The sequence below is a fragment of the Lissotriton vulgaris genome, chromosome 12, assembly GCF_964263255.1.
Source record: "Lissotriton vulgaris chromosome 12, aLisVul1.2, whole genome shotgun sequence".
Taxonomy (NCBI): domain Eukaryota; kingdom Metazoa; phylum Chordata; class Amphibia; order Caudata; family Salamandridae; genus Lissotriton; species Lissotriton vulgaris.
Genome location: NC_141700.1, coordinates 783,941,099 through 783,965,032, shown reverse-complemented (window position 1 = coordinate 783,965,032; position 23,934 = coordinate 783,941,099). Strand labels below are relative to the sequence as shown.

The 23,934-nt window shown below is 44.5% G+C and overlaps 1 protein-coding gene across 1 annotated transcript in view; it reads right to left on the bottom strand.

Moving 5' to 3' along the window:
• Positions 1-23,934, bottom strand: part of LOC147678712 (phospholipid scramblase 3-like) — a 119,318-nt gene that overhangs the window by 40,993 nt on the left and 54,391 nt on the right. The window contains exon 5 of the mRNA XM_086946166.1: positions 16,805-16,989. Within this exon, the coding sequence (XP_086802292.1) occupies positions 16,805-16,989 (185 nt within the window). The remainder of the gene's footprint in view (positions 1-16,804; positions 16,990-23,934) is intronic.

Sequence of the window (23,934 nt, the reverse complement as noted above, 5' to 3'; positions counted from 1 at the left end):
CGCTAACCTAATTGTGGTACCATTTCCAAGACAGCACATTCCTCGGAGTGTGCTGAAAACAGGCATGTTCAGAAAGTATCACGAAAGCGTGACACCGTAAAAATGGCACTTACAGTACTTCACACAAATGTGCCGCTCAGAGGAAAAAAACAAAGTTAGAGAAACATCTCTACATGCCTGCCTATGTGAAGTGCACTACACATATAAGTTCAAAGATCACAAATTCACAAACGTTAGCTAACTCAAATCAAATCATAGACCGTAGGACTTCGGCAAGCGTCCGAGGACTACCTTACCGATCACAAATCATAGAACTTCAGTAAGCGTCCGAAGACTACCTTACCGAACACAAATCATAGAACTTCAGTAAGCGTCCGAAGACTACCTTACCGAACACAAATCTTACCCAAATTCTCAAATGTCCAGATTCCAACTGCCAAGGTCTTGTAATCAAATCAGCCAAACGGCACTTTCCCAGCAACACAGACACTCGAAAACTCAGTCGGAGACCGGCGCCACCTGGAAGGTCAGATCGGAAGGAAAGGAAGAAACACCGTGGGAGCCAAGACTCGGGTCACTCAGTGGCAGCGCGCGTCCATGGCGAGTTTCCAAGCCTTCGTCACGACCTCTCCTTCGGGCATCCGAGTCGCCGATGAGTCTCTTCGTGGTCGCCAATTTGTAGTAATCAGGGTTCCCAAGGCCTACATGCTCCGAAGGTAACCCACTTACACTCAAGAACTGTTGGCACGGAAACTGTAAAAGTCAAAGAACAAGTTTATTAAGACCCCATGGGGTGGTGGTACACTCATACAGCACCCTTCGGTAATGCAAGAGGTATCACACCGAACACTGGTGTGACCCCGATTTATATACAGTTTTGGGGCAATAAAAGATAGGCGGCACAAGTTAGGACACATTCATGTACATATATGGTCATGTTTTGGAACACAGCCAGCTCATTGGAGGGGATACAACTCCGCTGGTCAGTTTGGCACACATTCCTGAAGGGTAACTGGTCAGTGGGGACTGCGCATGTGCAAGCTGACCAGTACTAAAAATAGCCTGTTGCTGGGCAGACTGAAGTGGTCAGTGGTACGGACAAAGGACTAAAGGGCACGCCGGCCACGAGGCCGCTTATGGTCTAAGATGGCCGCCGCAACATTCAAAATGGCATTTTCATATATAGCCAAGTTAAGGAGGAAAACGTGTAGTTTCAGCTAATCGCTAACGCGGTCATGCCAATTACGACAGGTGGAAACACACTCAGCGTCACACCTGGCCAAGCCCGCGGGGATAAGGTGGTCTCAGGATTAGTCTGGCCCGTGGGCCCAGGCGATGGGAAAGAATCCTGTATGCGTTGGATCTTGCTCGTAAAGAAATCGGCAAGGTCCGAAGCCCAGGTGCCAGATGGTTTTTCGTCCGAGGTGTTAGACCATGGGGAGATAAATTCTCTCACAATGGAGAAAATCTCCTTGCAGGAGTTGGAAGCAGCTTCTATTCTCCTAGCTAGATATGCTTTCTTTTCCAGGCGAATGTCCCGGTAATAGGCCTTGACCACCGTCTTATAGGTCAGCTTGGCTACCGTATCATATTGTGCCCGCCAGGCTCTTTCGGCTACCTTACACTGCTGCCGCGAAGCCGACAGTGCTGCGGTAAACCAAGGCGCAGAGACCCGTTTCGGTGTCAGGCGTGGTGTCAATTCCGGGGCAAGATCATTTAGCCTGTCTAGAAGCCACTCTTGCAGGGTCTCCAGATCCCTGTCCAGATCGCCCGAGAGGGGACACGGGTGATCCACAGCAGCCTGGGCCAGCATCTCTGGGGTCACTCGATGATATGCTCTATGGACACGACCCTGTTGCTGTGCCAGGGCAGCCACCGGTTTAGCTATGCCTTTGATCGTAAATTTGGCAAGCATGTGGTCTGACCAGAGTACTGGTGTAATCTCAATCTCCTCAAGAGGGGAAGATGAGAATACCTGGTCAAGAGTGTGCCCCTTCTCGTGCGTAGGCTCCTGCAGATAAGGGATCAGTTCCAGCGGGGTCATAGCCTCGGAAAGTTTGATGGCAGCAGGGTCGGACGGATCATCCATCCGAAAATTAAAATCCCCTGCCATGATACAATGTTCCGCTTTCAGGGCCAGCCCCAACAGCACGGAGTCCAGATCTTCAAAGAACGTGCCGGGTGAGCCAGGGGGTCTATACACGAGCAATCCCTTAACAGATTGATGTGGAGACAGAGTAATAGAAAAAGCGAGGGTCTCCGAACCTCGGATGTCCTTCACTGGCAAAATCACACAGGGGGTGCCCTTCCTGACCACCAAAGCCACTCCACCCCCCCTTCCCTTAGCTCTATCCTTCCTGAAGATGTTATAATCAGGCGGGATTGCCGTAACGACATCAGGGTTGGAGAAATCACCCCACCACGTCTCAGTTAGCATAAGACATAGTGGCTTCACTGTATCTAAGAGCTCAAAAATGTCTTGCGCATGTTTACCCGCTGACCTGGTGTTTAGTAGCATGCAGCGATAGCCCACACTAAGGATATTATAGTTGGGTCGTGATAACTGAGAGCGGTTAGGGCGCCAGCCACAGCCCGGGCAACAGGATTTCCCGCGATGACGTCCGGGAAAGACAGTGCGACAGCCTGTGACCAGAATGTCAAAAGAGCGAAGTTCCACAGGAGAATAATGCAGCACCGGTACCCCAGGAGGACACATCCCTGGTGGAGGAGCCCCACCCGCCGCTCCGCTCGCCTCCGGGACGCTGACGGGCGCAGACGGGCAGGACTCTGGCTTGACTCCGGCGCGAGTCCGGCGCTACCGCTGCGCGTCACCGCTGCGCGCAGAAAGCGAGCATTAAGTAGGGCTCACCTGTGGTCCTAGTGAGCGCTAGAACGCTCAAACAAGTGGCAACTCGCTACTCGCCACCCCCAAGATGGCGACCAGGCGCCAAACACGAAGGCAGGATGAAAGGTGAAACAGATCCGCGAAAAGCGCGGTGGGGGGCCCAATTTAAGGTGCAAGTATGAGGGCACAGCAAGATCGAGTTAAAATCAGGGGAAAATACAATTTAGAACAATTAAAATACAAAAGCGTTTTTTTTAAAAATATGAGCAGCGCTGTAGATAGTAATACCAGCAGCATAGCGCGCGTGCGTGCTATTACCTTCTCCAAGGTCGAGCTACTGCCAAGCTCACCTTAAGTAGGGCTCACCTGTGGTCCTAGTGAGCGCTAGAACGCTCAAACAAGTGGCAACTCGCTACTCGCCACCCCCAAGATGGCGACCAGGCGCCAAACACGAAGGCAGGATGAAAGGTGAAACAGATCACCGCACTATGTGGATGGCAGCACACAGTGCCTGCCACTTAGTGCTGTGAAATGTTGTGGGGTTCCGTAAGTACCCCCCAGTGCGCCCACACCTCTCCCTAACACAAGGGGGGCCTGCAACAGGCCCTCCAAAACCAATCCCCGCCAGCATGTGACTAGCAGTTCCACCGCCATACACCGGCTGGCAGGGATGCAGCATTGTAATTTGGGGGACAGTGCCTGCTAGGCACTGCCATTATTTTACGGAAGGTGTTAGATCCATGGCGGGAGGTCTTTGCGACTGTCACAGTCGGATCCTAATTTGGCGGGGGAAATCACGGTCCGATGGCAGAAGGCCGCTACCGCACGGCTGGCGGTGGCGGGCCTTTCGCAATCATAATGACCCCCTTAGTTATAAAGTTTTGTTCTTACCTTTTTGTGGGATTTTTGGAATAGTTGTTTGTGTAGTTATTTTTTGTTCTGTGTTCTCTCTCACAAAGGTTCTCTCTTCCTCTTTTTTTCCGTTATACAGTAAATGTTGTGTTAATTAATTGATTATTTTTATAGGGCTTATTCATTAATTAGAGTTTTCTATTGGTTTGTGTAGCTGTAGTTTAAATGTATTGGTTGAGAGAGCTTTTTTGAATTTGTTTGCTGTTACCTTTTAATTTGTATAGCATAATATAAAATTGATTATGCTTATTGAATTTTAGCTTTTATTTTGTTTATTGTTGTTATTTATGTAGATATATGTAGATGAATGTGATATTTTATATATGATATATATTTATGTTTGTTTATTTTCTGTAGTTGTGACATATTTTTAATGCTGTTTTGTATGTCTATTTATTTGTGTTTGGATTTTTAGTGCATTTGTTTTATTTCATTTTATTAATTTTGTAAATATTTGTATTGTTTATTTAAAATATTTTGTATATGTTATTTTATTATATTATTGTAAATAGTATATTTTTATGTTTAAATTTTATTTTTGATATAGTTTATATGTATTTTATCGATGTTTGTGTTGTCGATATTGTTTAGGTCAATGCTTTTGATGTGTTACATTTTATTTTAATGTTATCGATATTTGTGTGCTGTTTATTTTTGTTGTTGATATTTTTGCCATCGAGATTTTTCTAAATGATATTTTGTTATCAATGTTTCTGTTATTTATTTATTGTGTTGATATTTTTGTATACAATATTGTTGACTCAATGTTTTTGTAGTTCGAAGTTATAAGAGTCCATAAGAGTTGATGTTGTATCAGTGATCCGGTCCAAAGGACCGTGAAATTAAGTCTAAAGTATGTTTGAAATTGTTTCAAAAGTATTCTAAAAATCTTATTTATTTCATTTTCAGACAGCAAGCCGAGATTTCTGAGTCCTATAGTTTGGTCTCAAACACAGCTCAAGGGAACCTCAGAAACCAAATGGAATTGGCCAATCCTTAGTCACAACTCAAGGGAAATTGTTTAGAAATGCCAACCCTTAAAACAAGTTTAGAGCTTGCAATATGATCCTTTGCCCAGGAGCACTGCATATCCCCTGAGGACAGAAATATAATGATGCAGACAGACCCAGGGTGACAGAACAGACGTGTGAAGTCGACTCATAGGCTCTTGTTCAGCAAGGCTAGGATCAGTCCCCAGGGAGCTGAGCATCCTTTTCATGACAAATTTCCATTCATCATATACCAGCATGGGCTAGTAAAGAAAAGGCCAGATGGACCTATGCCCTACGGTAAGACGGAATACCTCCCTAAATATGCTAATTGAGCAACTCCAAAGGATGCCTCCTGGGTGCTGACCTCTGCCTGACCCGCTTGCTGACTAAGAAGAATGTGGGCCTCATTTAGAGTTCGGGAGTCTCCGAAAATCCTTCAAATTTTGGAGGAAATTATAAATAAGGAAAGAAATCCACCCACTGCAAGGGGAGGAATCAAGCTTGTAGATTGAACTTCTTTTTTAGAGTTTCCTCTAGAATTTGGAAGATTTTCCCTTGAACTCTAAATCATGCTGTGCTTATGTGGAATGAAATAAAAAGCCTCCACCTGGTCCCATGGGTTAGTGGGATACTTGTGCTCTTTTCAAGAGAATTTCACCCTGTTGTGGTACTGGGCCAGGTGTCTGGTGTCTGGAGACCATCCCAGAAGGGTTTGATTGCTATGAGCTACAGAGGAGAACTGCAGAAGAGCTCCAGTGTGCTATGAAGTAATTTACTCAGGTACTTCAGCAAGAAGAGCTAACCTTGTCAAAAGAGATTTTGGCCATCTAATGTTGTGTTGTACTGCCATAGCCAGGTCATTTGGGCCTAGTCCTAAAGATTGCTCTAATGCTCTGTCTAGGGTCTAAGGAACGTCCCTGAAGTGTTTGGCATGCTCGGTGCTGTGCTTTGGAGATTTGGGACATAGGACGACCAGTCCTAAAGTTCTATTTTGATAACCAGAGTGAGTGGGACCTGCTGGTGGTGAAGATGATCTATCCAGAAACTTTATGATTTATAGAACTACGGTTACCTTCAAGATCAAACCATGCCCCCTCGCGTTGTGGGCCGAACATCTTCACTCGCAGTCAGGCTTAAGTACTTTACCTCATGTACTTGGTCTTTCAGGATATCGTGACACTAGAATTTTTCTTTTTTTTTGTCCTCATTTTGCCAACACACTTGTTCGGGTGTGCTCTGATCCCTCTAGGTCTTACAAAAGGGGGGTAAACTTAACCGGTGACCATAGAGGTGTTCTTCGGTAGTGACGCACAAGCATTCCGCTGTATCTGCTTCCCTCTCCTGCACTGACCGGTACCGCCCATAGGAGATTATGGTAGCCCACAGCAGGATGGATTTAATCATAGGACTCACGTTTCCTTTTCTCTCTACCTCATCAACGGAGCCCAAACTTTCCTCTCGCTCATGGGGTCACATGCCATATCCGACTCACTGGTTTAAATTTTATTTCTGAGGCACTCTATGAATAAAGATGGGTTTCCGGACTTCCACAGCCTGCATATCTCCCGCCGGGCCAAGAGAATCACATAAAACAGAAATGTTTTGTTACACATTGCAGGCTGTGCATCTTCCTCCAAACTTAATCCCAAAAAAATTAGACTAGTAGAAATCTTAATATGCATTCCTGTTGTTTCCCTAATAAAGTCACAAAATGTGTTCCAAAAGGAAGATATTTTTGGGTATGACATAGATAAATGGATATCATCTGCTGCTGACAGCATACATCTAGGGCAGTTATATGGGTTACATGTAATCTCAGTCAATTTTGCAGGAGACCAATACACTCTGTAGGTGGTAAACAGGTGATTCCTTTTAAGTGTTGCAGGTTTAACTACTGTTCGCAATATGCCATAGGAGTCCCGCCACACTTTCATCAGATCTTCTTCTCCGAGCTCTAACCCCCACATTTTTGTAATTTCATTTTCCAATTCATTATCCGTTTCTCAGAAGGCCCAATACCAAAATGACATCTCTCCTTTCCAGTAGTCCATTCTCATCACCTGACTGAAACTAGATTCTTCATCCTCCACACAGTCCTGTGTTTCCCACCAAGAACCTAACTGATAATATTTAAATGTGATTAACTGCCCCGTACACAGATTATCAATGGTATCCCAACTTATCATATTTGATCCCTGCCTTAGATCAGCACAATATTATAAGCCCCTTGATTTCAAAGGCAAACTAAATTGATCCCTCAGACATTCGGTGGGGTTCCAGGAGAATCCCATATTGGGGAATACCTTGAATGGTAACTAGACCTAATATCGAAAAAAATAAATAGAATGGACATAATATCGAAGTAAAAATATAGAATGGACAAAATATCGAATGGACACAATATAATAGTTAAAAATATCGAATTGAAGGTAAGTAATATCAATTGTTAAAATATCGAAGTCAAAATATCGAAGTCTATAATATAGGCATTAAAATATATCGAATTTTTAATAACATCGAATTTTTTAAGTGTTTTGTATGTTAGTATATGTGTGAAAAGTATATATTATTTTTGTAATGTATGTTTAATTTTTTTAAAGTAATGAATTTTATGTTCTTCAATTTTTGCATAATTTAATTCTGTAGCTGGTTGTGGGTTTATATGGGGAATAGGGTGGGAAGTAATGTAATTATATTAAATGAAATATTAATTTTTAGCAATTTTTAATTATTTTTAGTTTAATTTTGCTTTTTAGTTCTGTAGCGGGTTGTGGGTTTATAGGGGAATAGGGTGGGAAGTAATTTAATTGTAATTAATTAAATATTTTTATTTATTTATTGGTATTCATTTTGAAATTATTGGTAATTAATTTTTAATTGGTAATTAATTTTTATTAATTGATAAATATTGTATTATTGTATTTTCCGTAGTGGGTTGTGGGTTTATAGGGGAATAGGGTGGGAAGTAATGTAATTGTAATTAATTACATATTAAAAAAACTTTTTGTGTATTGATAATTAATTTACTGTTAATTAATTGGTATTAATTTTTATTATTAATTAGTTTTTGTTTTTGAAAAATAATTCGTTGTTAACTAATTATGAATTGATAATTAATTTCTAATAACTAATATTTATTTGTATTTCTAATTAATTAATTATTACATAATATTAGATTGGTAATTAATTTTAATTAATGTTTTATTGGTATTGATATGTAATTTATTTTTATTAATATATTAAATCATTACTTTCCCTACTGTTAAACTCACTGGAGTGGGAATAGTAATTTTTACCCCTACACTATCTATCGCTTTCCCTACTGTTGCACTCTCTGGAGTGGGAATAGTCAGTTTTACCCTCCCGCTATCCAAGGCTTTCCCTACTGTTGCACTCTCTGGAGTGGGAATAGTAATTTTTACCCTCCTGCTATCCAACGCTTTCCCTACTGTTGCACTCACTGAAGTGGAAATAGTAATTTTTACCCCTACGCTATCCAACGCTTTCCCTATTGTTGCTTTTACTGGAGTGGTAATAGTAAATTTTACCCTCCAGCTATCCTACGGTAAAAATATTGTATATTTTTTATTAATATTACGTTAATATATATATGTATTTAAAAAATAAAATGGTATGTTTCTTTGTTTTACTTAAATTAATTATTTATTAACTTTAAGGTAATATAGGTATTTTTAGGTATGTTTAGTTAATTATATTTGATATTTCATTAATTTTAAATTACTTTTAAGACGATTAAAAAAAATCGATGTTTTGACTAACTATATTTTTTACAACGATATTTTTGATTCAATATTTTTGTACTTACCTATTTGTAGATAGGATTTCGATTTTTTTTAATTCTATATTTTGTTAACGAAATTATGGTAAGAATTTTGGTATTCTATATTATGTCAGTGATCCAGCTTGAATAAAAGGGAAATTTCAAAATTTTCTGCACATACTACCACATACTCAATGCAGCCTTCAATACCCTTAATCTTACTTTTTTCAAATACTTAGGGGTCGTTTTGTACGTCCGCCATCCTGTCAGAGGAAGGGACCTTCCACCACAGGGGCGGAGGTCCCGTGCCTCAAATCAGGATGCACCCGCCATAGTGGCGGGTGCATCCCGCATTTTTAAAATTGAGGCGGGTGGTGCTGAAAGCACCACCTACCGCAATGCTAAAAATGCATGTTGTGCGTTTCAAAGCACAACATGACAGGCACCGCGCGGTGCCTGCCATGTTGTACTTTGAAACGCAGGGGGGTACCATATGTACCCCTCCCTCACCCTGGGGGACCGCAACGGGTCCCCAAAGCAAAGACTGTATGCCTTTCCACGGTGGCAATGCCGCTGTGGAAAGGCATAGGACCGCCGGCATCATAATATGGCTGGCGGTGTCTCGCAGACACCGCCACCATATGTATGCACTTTTTTTGCTATCCGCCGCGGACCCCCCAGCCATCCTAATGTGGCGGGGGGTAATTTCTGTGAGGATGGTGGACGGATTGCCTCCGCCGGGCCGGTGGTGGCTACCGCCGGCCTGGCGGAGGCAATCCGTCCCCCATCCTAATCGGCCCCTTATGGTGTCCAAATTTAAAAAGAAAATGTTGTTGCCCATGCAGAATATCCTCCAACATGGCTTCAAAAAGTAAGCCTATAGAAGACTTATCAATCTTATTTGCCAACATATGCACTTTTAAAAAAAGAAAAGCGTAACTGTATGCAACCAAATCTGGAAGTGCCAAACCACCCACTTCTCATCTTCTCCTCAGCTTCTTCCAGGAAATCCTAGCCCCTTTTGATGCCCAAATGAACCTACCTATTTTACCCTGAAGATTTGCTATATCTTCTTTCTTAAAAATTAACTGGATAGAATTAAAAAGGAAAGTGATTTTTGGGAGAATAATCATTTTTATTAAATTGACCAACCATATATATTTAAGGGAAGATTTTCCCACTTTGGCAATAGTCCTGCTACTTCCTGACTGTTTTTTTTCCAATTAACTTTTGTGATATCTTCAACCCTTTGTGTAATTAAAATCCCAAGGTATCGCATTTGAACTTTAACCCATGGTTCTGTATTTCCTGATTCCATTCCATTATCTCAGTTTTATCTACATTTATTTTATATCCCGATACCTGACCAAATATCTCTGCCGTCCTCATTAAGTTAGGGATTGCATTCTGCGGATTTGATGTATACAGCAGTAGATTGTCTGCATACAGTGCTAATTTGACCACAAACCTATTTTATCTAAAGGGAAGTATAGTGGTATCTGCTCTAATCAAATTCGCAATAGCCTCTATATAAAAATTAAAAGGAAGCGGGGACAGAGTGCAACCCTGCCTTGTCCCTCTAAAAATATAAAACCAGTCAGAAAGCTCACCGTTCACTAGAACCCTAGACTTTGGACTAGAATACAACTTTTGCACAGCATAACCAGGTTTTGTGGAAATCGAAAACTACGTAGAGACTCCCATAAGTATGCCTAATGCACCGGCTCGAACGTTTTTGCTGCGTCGACTACTACTACGGTGAGAGGTACTTTCCGGGTCTCCGCTATATCTACAACTCCAGTCAACTGAAAAGTTAAATCTTTGAGTTGTTTCCCAGGAATAAATCCAGTTTGATTGGGGTGGATGACCTGTTTTATTACTTTAGATACTCGAGCTGCTATAACACCCGAAAATATCTTGTAGTCCAAGTTCAATAGTGAAATTGGTATGTACGAATCAACTCTTCTTGGTTCTTTTTTTGGTTTTAAAATTAAAGTCACTATGGCCTCAGACCAAGATTGAGAAGAGTTTTCCCCACCAATGTAAATCGCATTGAACAAAACCTTTAAAACTGGATTTACTGTATCAAAAATAGATAAGAAGACCTCTGCTGGAAGGCCATCCTGCCCTGCAGCCTTCCCCTTTGCCATTCTCTTGCACTGGGCTCTAATCTCTCCCTCCGTAATTTCTCCTTCTAAAGATTTCTGTTGTGCATTAGTTAGCTGAGGGAGAAAAGTTGTTCTTAACCATTCAGCTATAGCATCATGTTGGGTTGGATATCCTCTCTATACAAATCTCTCATAAAATGACCGACCTCTACACATATATCAACATTTGCATAAAGTAATTTTCCTGTGTTTCTACTGATTAACTCTTGGGTCGTATTTCTTGCTCTGTCCCGCTTAGCCTTCCAGGCTAGTAAAGAACTACACTTTTATCTGTAGGCAAAATGCCTGAGTTTACTAGCTTTCCACTTATCCAATGCTTTCTTATCCATCTTCCCTTGAAATACTGCTTGCAGCCCCTCTAGTTCTTTACTCAGGGCAGAATCTTTATCCATGTCCTCCATAGAGGCTCCCTGTAGTTCCCTTTCCTTTGCCTTAATCTCTTCCAACTTTTGCTCGACCTCTCACCTCTCGTCCCTTGTTTTTCCTACCATTATAAATCTTATCTCCCCCCCTTAAGTAGGCCTTATACGCTTCCCAGACTACTTGGCATTCAGCCGATCCTATATTTGCCTGGAAATATGTCTCAGATTTTTCTCTTAGATCTACAACTACCCCCTCATCTAGAAAGATAGTCCTGTCTACCGTCCATCTTCCCTGTCCCTCCCTTTGTTGTATCGTCGGTGCCAGAATGACAGCGGAGTGATCCAACATTATCACAGGGGTGTGTACTACCTCAGTTGCATCTCCACACAACTCTAAATCTAATAAAAAATAATCAATCCGGGAGTTGTGCCTGTATTTTATACTATAAAAAGTAAATTCCCTCACCTCCCTCCACTTAGTCCGCCAAATATCAATCAAATTAAACCCTTTCATCATACTTTTCAGCCTAGAGAATGTTCTAGGGGGATTGGTATATTTTACTTTTGAAGTCCTATCTAATTCTTTATCCATGACTAAGTTAAAATCTCCTCCCATCACAATGGGTGCTGCTGTCTTTAATAGGCAGGATTCCATCTTAATTAAGGCCTCAGGGTTATCATTGTTTGGACCATAGTATACTGCGCACACTAAGGGGCTGTTTTTCGATCACATGGGTCGGCACTAGCCATCTACCTGAACAGTCAGTTGCAGATTTAATTAATCTTATCCCATTATTACTTTTGATGATTATGGCAACTCCTATAGTACTCCCTCTCTGATCAAAACATACTATCTCTTGAATCCAACTACACTTATTAAAGCTCTGTCTACATTCAATACTCTCAAGATGTGTTTCCTGTAATAAGATGATTTGGACAGTACTATCTTTAAGAGTTTCAATGATCCTAGACACTTTCCTCCTAAATCTCAACCCGATCACATTCCAAGTTAAAAAATTAACAACTTTTAGCTTGCCCGTTCTCTAAAATGCATGTTAATCATTCTTACCCTACGAACTTGGCTCCGGCCCATAATATGACCAACTCCTATCACTACCCCTTTAATACAATAGCAAATGAGGACTGTTTTTTTATTTTTCTCCCACTGCTCCCTACACCCAGTGCCCCCCCATCCCTCATCCCCCCGGGAAACCCCCATTCCAATCCTAGGGCGATACACTCTGCCCTTTATGATTGCCCCCATCCCTCCCAGAGAAGAGACTCAACATGACTCAACAAGACCGTAAAAATAAGACTGTACAAAAAAAAAAGAAAGAACGCAAACCAGCATATATATAGCCTTCATCTATACCATCATACAAATTCCTCAAGGGGCCCATATTCTAATATCAAAAATCAGCTATAGTCTCAAACATTCCTCTTATCATATCTTATCAAGTCATCTGTGCTAAAAAAGTATCCACTTTTTCTGTTATACATTTTATTTCACCACATGATTTTTAACATGGCTGGAAATTTTAGCTGAACCTGGGCACACTTGCTCCGCAACTCATTCATTCTGGAACCCAGCTCCCACTGCCTCTGGGCAGTCCTCTTACCCAGGTGAGACCTGATTTGATATGAGAACCCATCATGATTTAAGGATCCCCCTTCAGGACCTGCTCTAATACTAACTCTTTTACAGAAAAAGTTAAAAAGTTAATCAGAATTTTTCTAGGGGTTTTCCGATCCGGGTTTAACCTGAAGGGGTCCCTATGGCCCCTTTGGATCTCCTTCTCCCAATCAATATCTGGCCTGTCCTTTAAAACCTCCTCCCTCAGGAGACCACAAACAAAGGCCTTAACACCCCCTTTCTCAGCCCCCACAGGTATTTTGAGAAATCTTAGGTTGTTTCATCGGACTTGGGTTTCAAGCCTTTCCAGGTCATCTTGCAATGCTTGATTCTGCTTCTTTAGGGTCTCTATATCTTTAGAGTTACTCTTCACCACTGCTGTTAAGACTTTAATTTCCCCTTCTAGTATGCAGGTACGTTGTGCAAGATCATCACACTTCTCCTCCAGAACCTCGCATTTGTCGTGAATCCCCTTTTGATTCATTTCCGATATCTCGAATTTCATGAGAATATCTTGTCGTAAGGCTAGAAACATTTTCTAGATTAAATATTCACTCTTATCGCCTCCATTGGATCCATTCCCTCCGTTACGGGAAATAGAATTCTCACTTTGCTTGGGGTTCTCCCCCTGAGCAGATGGCCCAACGACCCGCATTTGGCTGGAGAAACTAGAATTGGGAGTTGTTTCATGACTTGAGATTTCCACTTGTGACTCTACGCTCTGACATTCTGTGCCCTGAATAAGCTCTGCAGGTGGAGCAAATCGATTCTCAGGGGAAGCAAAGGGGTTTGTGGCTTATTAGACGGCTTATTTTGAGTCTTATTCTCCTTTTCCTGTGCACTTTCAACCTGCAGTATTATTTTAAAGTAGGATCTCAGGGAGGGTACAGGTTTAACAGGCACACGTGCCCCCTTGGGGCCACAGCGTCTGAGCTTTCCTCCTAACGTTGGTGCCTTCCTTTTGGGAGAAATTACTACTGACTCTACACCATCCAACTGCTTGCTGCTTCCTGCTCCCTTACCTCCCCTTGCTTTACTCTTGCCCTCCGGAAGAGAACGAAACTGATATTGATTTTTAATTAAAGTTCCAGACTTATTTTTACTTTTCTCCCCCACCTCTGTACCAGCTTCGCTTTTTGACTCAGTCGCAATGATAGTTGGGGGGGGTCTGTGCTGACTTCCACACTTCTCCCAACTCTACAGTCACCTCTGCTTTCACTAACCCCTTGGAGTAACTGCAGCTGTACCGTTGGTAGTTGGGGGTCGCTTTCCATCGATCCCACTCTTAACCCCCCCTGCACACAACCCAGTACCCGGAGTCTGGAGCACTCCTCACACCCCCGCCCTCCAGATGAGACACTCTGCACCCTCTCAATCCATGCCCTGCCTGGGTTGCACATCGCTTGATTCATTTCAGCTCAGCGTCCTCTGCCCAGCTGCCAGCGGTACTCACTTGCCTGCTCCTCCCCAATGAGCTACACACTGTGCTCCCTCTGCCCAGACATGAGTCTGGTGCTCACTTTGCACTGATTCAAGCTAGCCTGGCTGAAGAGGGTTATGAACCCGAAACCGATCCCAGGATGCTTGTTTCCGGTCCAGGGAAGACATGGCTTGGCAGTTCGGGCCGGACTGTTCCCATGAGGCACAGGGTCAGACTGATTTGCATAAGGCCATGTCTGAACTGGGGTGGCGGAGTGAGCTAAAGAATGATGATGGATTAAACCCAGATCAGTTGACTGGGGGTGAGTGTTTGCATTGCTCAAACGCTCCGCCCATCAACCCCTTTGGTTTTGCTCCTTCTGCCTCTCACAGCCCAGGAACCGTAACACTAGCATTTTTATGTCCATGCTTACCTTCTCCATAGTCTTCAATGCCCCTCTCCCCTGATCCTTTCAATGGGGTCTGCTACAGGCTTCATTATTAGACAGTCAACCCTATAAATTTACATTTTACTTCATCATTCTTTGTTCATGAATGCTCTTGCCTGGTGTGTAAGTAATTGAATTGCAATTGTGCTATTTTATTTTTACATCCGCAGCATTGAGGGGCATTAAGGGGTTCTCCGCTGTACCATGAATCTAGAAGATGTGTCCCTATAATCAAGTGTCAAGAGTCACGTTAGTTAGTTTATCTAATCAATAGGATGTAACTTCCTCTCGTGGTTGATGTTCTTGTATTTATAGCAGCCTCTTTGTGGCAGCAGGGCACAGTGAACGTGTCTTTCTAACATGCGTCCTGCTCTACCCCTTCTGGCGCTAAAGGCAGTTTCTCGCAGCCTGAGCTAATGCCATCTCATATAATGGGCACAACATATTCACTAAAATACACCTTTGTCTGTATTGTGGTATCATATTAATCATGCAGTTATAATGGAACTTCACCAGTGTCAATTATTGTGTTGTCATCATGGTTAAGGACATGTCACATGACTTCCTAGATAAAAAATCAGGATCAAGGATAATTTCCTGTGATGTCATTAAGGTCAAAGGGTATGTAATGTCAATTCTGCTCCTCCTGGCATTTTGACTAATGGATGTCCATGTATTCTACCAGAATACTGTGTAAAATATATCCTCAGGATACATAGATACGAAGTTACCATCAGTAAATCCATACTAATCTATATAAATTGACCTTCGCTGTATTGTGGTAGCAAATGTTCTGGATACATAATTATTGTAAAACAAAGTTTTAGTACGTAATATTCGGACTTACAACTTCACTCAAGTCCATGTACTTTTATTTGACGTCACTTAATTTATATATGCATTGTCTTGGTGTTCAGAATGTAAGATATAACAACGCACGCATTCATCACACATGCATTTAGAACGCGTCCACTACTAAGCATGACTCACTACCACGCATCCCATTACCACGCATACCATTTCATCACACATGCTTCCGGAACCTTTTAAAGTTCCATTACAAAGCTTACACTAACCACGCATACCACTTCATGCACACTTTTATTTTTTGGTATGTGTATAACTACCTATAGCGCTGGAACTTTCACTCAGTTCAGCTCTTGGGCTCCGTGCCAACATTTCAGTTTATTTAGCAATCATGCACTCTCGCACTCATACTCCCCTCTCATGCCGATTCACCTACCACTTATCGCTTATCCGTCACAGTGACATACCCCGCAGTTCCTGGTGTGCTCCTCTCTGTACCATGGCCACACCTCCAATACCCTTCGTTTCCGGTTGTCTTTCATCACCATTTGTAGTGTCTGCGCATGCGCAGCCTCGTTTCCAAGACCACGCTACTCTTATGAGCTTCATGTTCGCCAATCCACCCTCTCCTCATTGCAGGTACTTAATTGCCGCTTTGTTCTCCCGGTCCATGGGGCTCATCCGCTGCAACACGATAATATTTTAATAATCATAATATAATAATATAATTATATTATATATTTTTTTCCGTTGTGTTACCTTGTGCGCCAAACCAGGCTTATATACGCCGACCTCTGCCATTTTTTTAGTTTTCCGCTGTCATTCTTAATTTACCTTTCACACACCATGAGATTTCCTGCCTCAGACACCACGGTGTCTAATTACTTAATCCACAGCCATTACGACACAGTCATAATCATGCGTGACCGTCACCACAAAGCCATTACCACGCTTATGCCTTTATCATGCGTGGTAAATGCATACTCGTCATAAAAGCATGCGTGGTAAAGGCATGCGTGGTAAAGGCATGCGTGGTAATGGCTTTGCGGTGACCGTCACATGTGGTTATGACCGCGCTGTAATGGCTGTTTCCGAGTGTGCATAAGTCACCTCGTGCAGCCCCCGCAATTCTACTTAAAGGGAAGAGTCTTCCATGTTCCTAGCATTGTTGTGGGTCTTACTCCCCCATGTTCCTGTTGCGCATGTGCTGTCGGCGGCTTCCTTGGAGGTAAATGATACCATCTCATGGTCTTATACAGGTACGCCTATAGTGCTGGCAAAAGGGCCCCTCGGGCGCTCATCACCATATTCTGCTGTTTTGACAAAACTAGATGTCACTGTTTACACACAAAGGGATAAATCTTGGCAAATGTATTTTGGGTGATGAGCCTGGAGTTCTGCCTCTACCACAGCAGGCATCTGGGCTGGTAACTTACCTCATCAGTCAAGTTGCAGCAATGGTCGGGAAGGAGGAGGTGCAGCACGTGACACTGGGAGTTGTCGTACACTCTGACGTCCAGCCGGGGGCCACAGCACTCAGTTTCCTCTACAGCATGGAAGATCTTCTGGCTGTCTGCGTTGAGGATCTCAAACTCATTGCAGGACTGGAACACGCTGATCCCTGGGGAGACAAGAGTGGATTGTGAGAAGAAAGCGCGGCTCCAAAGGAGGGTAACAACACCCATACCCCCCCCCCACACCAGGCCCCATCTCCAGTGTCACCTCCACACTCATGATGGACATCTACACTAGTAATCCAGAGACTGAGCAGAAGCATTCATGCGGGAAGTGTCTCTTCAGCCATTGGCCACTATGGACTATGTCTGGGGATGCCACCTTCCCGCACTTTAGTTCCATCTGTGATAAATCCAAGGGGCAGTTGTGCTACCTGTTGTTTTGTGCGAATGTGACATAAGCAGATTTCAAAAGCACAATGGATAATTTATTGTAGAATTTGCTCAGAAAGTGGATGTCTGTTCGTTTGTGTACTGTCAGTGTGTTATGTTATGTTATGTTATGTTATGTTATGTTATGTTATGTTATGTTATGTTAAAATATTTTATACCGCGCACGTTCACCGGAACGGTTTCATGGCGCTCATAACAAATGCGGAGGGCAAGGGCAGGGGTTTACTCAAATGCTAACTGAAAAACAAATGTCTTCAATGTCCTACGGAAGCAGTCGTAGGTAGGGCAGTGACGGAAAGAGGGCGGGAGGGAGTTCCAAAATTTGGGGGCCAGAAAAGAGAAGCAGAGGCCGCCATGTTTTTTACGTTTAATTTTAGGGATAAGCAGAAGGTTATGGGAGGTAGAGCGATGGTCTCTCGTGGGTGTGTATCGCTTCAAGCTAGAAGAAATGAAGGCAGGCGCAAGGTTAGAAAGGGCTTTGAATATCGTACAGCCAAGTTTAAAGGTGCAGCGTTTGGCCACCGGGAGCCAATGGAGGCTCCGTAATAGCGGCGAGACGTGCTGATGCTTAGGCTGATGGTATACTAAGCGAGCAGCCTGGTTTTGCACCAGCTGCAGCCTGTGAAGGTGGTAGGCGGGAATTCCTGCGTACAGAGTGTTAGCAAAGTCAACTCTAGAAATTACAAGAGCCAAGATGACAAGGATGAGTGCATCTCTGGTGAGGAATCTACTGATTTTGCGTATCCTACACAGGTGGAAGAAGCAGGATGATGTTACAGCACTAATCTGAGACCTCATAGATAAATCACCAGATGACTACGCCAAGGCTCTTCACAGAATTGACAGGACGAGGGGGGATCCCAAGTGATAGGGGCCAAAAGCTGTCATTCCATGGGTTGGCGGATCCACCCACCAGCACAAGCTCAGTCTTTGTGGGGTTTAATTTGAGCTGAAAACTATACTCCACACATGTAGTCGCTTTTGAGATACATCAAGCTAACAGGTCTCAAATCCATAACAAACATTTTCTTTATCAGTAAAGATAATAATTCAATACACATTTAGACACTCATTTTGAGTCAGCCAGAGCAGTGTCCTTGGGGAAAATCTGCTGTGGATGAGACTGAGGTGCAGGCGTTTCCACAACCACAGTTACCATATGCAGGTACACTAGACCTAGCTTTACCAGGTGGGCATCTGGACCAGGTAACACCAGCCTTTGCTGTGAGACAGGTAGTTGGCACAGATGTACCACACCTGACCACATCCTACCACATGGTAGAAACAAGCAACGCTTCGCTCCAGCAGCCATGAAACTGCCCTGATCCTGGTACCTTCCTGACCCCCTGAACCTCTCTCCGTGATACGCATTGGCCCTACACCTATGTATCACCTGCTTAGAGAAGATGGTAAATGGAAAAGACAATTCTACGTAACCATGCATAACCATATAGAAAAGGAAAAGGACCCAATAATCTTGGATCTGCATAGCTATCCCCAATTCCAGGGCTTTAGACTTGTAATACCTGGAGGTTGGGGGAAGGATACTGCTCCAAATTTATATTCTGGTATCTCCCCTTTTAAGCACCAGGCAACTCGTAATTAGGCCCTCAGCCAGTAAGTAAATAATTTACAAAAGTTAAGATAGACTTCGCATCTGAGTTATGTTTGTCCTGATGAAGGCCCTTTAATTGATTCTAAAGGGTTGCAACGTATGTTGCCGAGAGTCCACAACTGTAACAATTATAATTGATTGAATGTTTCCTTTGTACCTACAAACACCAAAAAGGGAGACAGCTCCCTCTCACTGTTTCACTGTCTCATTAAACTGACCCGGAAATTCATTTCTTGTTGTTTTAAAAGGACTCTCACCCTCTAGGTATTCTGGTGGCATGCTTCATCATCGAGTTCTCCTTCAGATACTCTCTGTATCTGGATGGTTTGTACCTTGAGCCTCAAGGGAGCGCTTCTGGGGAGACGGGATCTAAGTTTAGAAATGCCTAGTGGCTACTTCTGTAAGTGCTCTTTATTCGGAGAACCCCTGGCACAATTAAAAACAAAAGTGATGCTTATGGAGAAAATTAGTCACTCCAGCATCTATTGTTCTACATGTTTCAGCCACTTCTTTTGCCCATCCGAGTCAAGTGGCATTCCTCAGGACCAATCTTAGATCCCTATTTCTTGATAATTCTGAAATTCCGCAGCAGGCTTTGTGAGTTTCACCCATTCACTCTTATGCCATACATACAGCCAAGCCTGAGAATCTTTCTCTTTTTATCTGTGGGCAGAAATGGGAAACATTAAGGTTGAATGCAGCTTTCACAAATTTGCATTTTTCACCCTGATTATTGCACACGTTTTCACTGCAATCCAACAGACAAAATGCGCAAATGTGCCTCACTTTGTTGCCCGATCCCAGTTTGCTTATGAGATACATATTCAATGAAGCTTTTTGTTACTGTGACAGTTTAAAGAACACAGAAAGAGAGAAACTTCTCCTAAAGTGGTCTGCAACCTAGTGCTACGAGGCCTCAGGGTAGAAGTGCGCTCTAAAAAACCCAATTTCATTTCATTAATTTCAACCAAGCAGAGCTTAGGATGAGGGTACAGTAAGGCCTCAGTGTTAGCCTGTTTGTGATATGATGACCCAAACCTCTGCTGTCGTCCATTTCATTAAAGAACTTTGTGCAGATATCCGTTGCAAACCAACGAAAGGACCCTCTAAGCTGCTAACAGGGAAGAGGAGAGCCCACACTGGCTGTGGAAACCGCCCCAGACATCATTTCAAGGGAAGCCGGTTGGAGGAGGGGCCACCCTGGCATGCCTGTGGATACCGCTGCAGACATCCCAGGGGAACTGGTAGGAGGAGGGCGCACCCTGGCTGTGGACACCACCCCAGACAGCATTTCAAAGGAAGCCGGTAGGAGGAGGGACAACCCTGGCTGTGGACACCACCCCAGACAGCATTTCAAAGGAAGCCGGTAGGAGGAGGGACAACCCTGGCTGTGGACACCGCCCGAAACACCTCAGGGGAGCCAGTAGGAGGAGGAACAAACATGGTTGTGGACACCGCCCCAGACACCTCTTCAAGGGGAGCCGGTAGGAGGAGGGCCAACCATGGTTGTGGACACCACCCCAGACACAACTCTTCAAAGGGCACAGGTAGGAGGAGGGCCCACCCTGGCATGCCTGTGCACACTGCCCCAGACACCTCTTCATGGGGAGCCGGTTGGAGGAGGGCCCACCCTGGCATGCCTGTGCACACCGCCCCAGGCACCTCTTCAAGGGGAGCCGGTAGGTGGAGGGCGCACCCTGGCATGCCTGTTGACACCCCTCCCAGACACATTAGATGAGCTGGTAGGAAGATGGCCCACCCTGAAATGCATGTGGACACCGCCCCAGATATGTCCTCAAGGAGAGCCGGTAGGAGGAGGGCCCATCCTGTCATGCCTGTGGACTGCGCTCCAGACACCTCTTCAATGGGAGCCCGTAGGAGGAGGGCCCACCCTGGCTGTGGACACCATCCCAGTGACCTCTTCAAGGGGTGCTGGTAGGAGGAGGGCCCACCCTGGCTGTGGACACCACCCCAGACAGCATTTCAAAGGAAGCCGGTAGGAGGAGGGACAACCCTGGCTGTGGACACCACCCCAGACAGCATTTCAAAGGAAGCCGGTAGGAGGAGGGACAACCCTGGCTGTGGACACCGCCCGAAACACCTCAGGGGAGCCAGTAGGAGGAGGAACAAACATGGTTGTGGACACCGCCCCAGACACCTCTTCAAGGGGAGCCGGTAGGAGGAGGGCCAACCATGGTTGTGGACACCACCCCAGACACAACTCTTCAAAGGGCACAGGTAGGAGGAGGGCCCACCCTGGCATGCCTGTGCACACTGCCCCAGACACCTCTTCATGGGGAGCCGGTTGGAGGAGGGCCCACCCTGGCATGCCTGTGCACACCGCCCCAGGCACCTCTTCAAGGGGAGCCGGTAGGTGGAGGGCGCACCCTGGCATGCCTGTTGACACCCCTCCCAGACACATTAGATGAGCTGGTAGGAAGATGGCCTACCCTGAAATGCATGTGGACACCGCCCCAGATATGTCTTCAAGGAGAGCCGGTAGGAGGAGGGCCCATCCTGTCATGCCTGTGGACTGCGCTCCAGACACCTCTTCAATGGGAGCCGGTAGGAGGAGGGCTGTGGACACCGTCCCAGTGACCTCTTCAAGGGGTGCTGGTAGGAGAAGGGCCCACCCTGGCTATGGACACCATCCCAGTGACCTCTTCAAGGGGAGCAGGTAGGAGGAGGACCACACTGACATGCCTGTGGACACCACCCTGGACACGTCTTCAAGGGGAGCCGGTAGGAGGAGGTCTGGAAAGGGACACAAAACCACAAGAAACGAGCTGCCTGCAATGTCACTGGGGTCCTCACTACTGCTCGTCAGTGAGCCCATAGAGTCCAGAAGTTTTCTGTGACGTGTCCCTAATGCTGAATGGATTCATTACCCCATGAATCCATCTTGGAAGAGATATTGTGTACACAAAGACACACACAGACTCCCCATTGCACAGTGCCATGTCAATCATTAAATTTGCAGATCCTCCACACCACACCTGTTTACCTCTTCACCAGTCAGCTAAATATACTTGCCCACTGCAACGATTATCTTGGATACGCTATGCATGGGCATATGGATTTAATTGGTATCGATGAATGTAATTTAGGGGTCACCAGGGGTCACAGTTGCGACCCTTGTTTTGCATACATGCCAACATTTTAGAAAAGGAAAGTGGAGAGATTTTTAAAAAACGAATCTGGAAAATGTATTTCAATAATTGACTTCAATTCAAGCAGAGGCAATTTCATGCCGGAGACAGACAAAATAAGGCAATTTTTGGCTTGAAAATGTGGGAGACTCCTACCTGGATGAGGTCTATTTGCATGTAAGGGTTTGCTCCCTGTGACCGCTGGCACTGTCCGTGCGACCCCTGAGGTTAGGCTGCAACGGGGAGCACAAGGAACAGAGGAAGCAGGACTGAAAATGAAAGTAGCTTTGGGATTTCCAGGCTGCTGTTGCTGGGGACAAGGGATGTATGACATTACAACGCATGCTTTTACCACGCATGCTTTTACATTGCAAGTTTTACAACGCATGCCTTTACAACGCATAGTGTTGAGGGGTGCTGGATAGTGAATAGTTTAATTTACTATTCCAACTCCAGCCCCCCTGGATAGTAGAGAAGGTGTTGGATAGTAAATTAAATCTATTCCCTATCGTAGAGCACCCCCCAGCGCAATGCTTTGTAATGGTTTGCGTTGTAAAAGTTGCGATGTAAAGGCACTGCTTGGTAAAAGTTGCGTTGTAAAGGATGTTTCCCGGGGACAAGTATCAGTTGCAACCTGCAGCAGTTTCAATATGTCCTATCAGCTAGGGGTTTGCTTAAAGTGTTGCCAACAACACATCCTTCAAGGCCTCTCACGGCCATAATTCCACGGGGCAGGTGCAAACTTCACCTGCAGGCTCTGGGGGGACTGGGCAGCATTGAGAAGGAGCTACCACGGATACTGTTGGTAGCCTGTGCCTGTTTTCATGTGCTGCTGGACCCCAGGCCATTTGGGCATGCATGAAGTGCTCATGGACATCATTTAGGGGTAGCAGCTGTGACTCCTGGCTGGCCCCGTGCAACCGCCGGCCCTGGCTTTGCATTCCCTGGCCTCCGAAGTGGTAAAATAAGTGCCAAGATCATAGAGGGGACTGCACACTCATTATGTTCTGTCCATTTTTAATTATACTATTACTGAATAATACTGTATCATCACTATTAGTGTATTAGATAACTAATCGCAAGTAGCTGGAATGTGACCTCTGGTGACAGCTAATGTAAGTAGAAAGTGGTGAGTGAGTGCGTGTTTATGTGAGAGCGAGCCTCCGTGTGTGTGAGCATGTGTGAATATATATGTGTAGGTATGCGTGTGTGAGTGAGAGTCAGTGACAGGTAGTAAGTGTGAGTAAGAGTGATATTGAGTGTCAGTTTGCATGAGCGAGTCATAATGAGTGAAAATGAGTGACTGTAAGTGATTTAGAATGAATAAGAATGAGTGTAACAGAGTGTTAGAGAGTGGGAGTGAGAGTCACTGTGAGTGAGTGTGAGTGAGAATGCTTGCAAGTCTGCCATTGGCCCTAGCATACTGAAGGTAATTCTTGTCTTATAGAGACACCCGTGGTAAGCTACTGGTGCTTGAATATGGAGGGAGGTCTTAGCATGACAGACACCTGTGGCAAAATACTGTCACTGTCACACAAGAAGTAATGCTATATTGAACACCCATGTGAAAGTACGGGTGCTGGCACACTAGAAGTGTGGGGTGAGCCTTTTCAGGGGCAAACCGGGTGCAGGGGTTCGCCCTTTTACACACTGGTCCTTTAGACGGACAAAGTAGAGATTGGCACGGAAGCTGTAATATCAAGAAAGTTGTTTTTTTAGGACTCATGAGTGGAACTACATCGATACAGAACCCTCAGGCAATGTATGAGGCAGCACATGGAGTACAGAAACCATGGGCCTTATATACTGTAGTAAGTGCGGTGTAAGCACGGAGGCTCAAAAAGAGGCAGCACAAGAGCACACACAAACATACTTTCACATACAAGGGTATATAA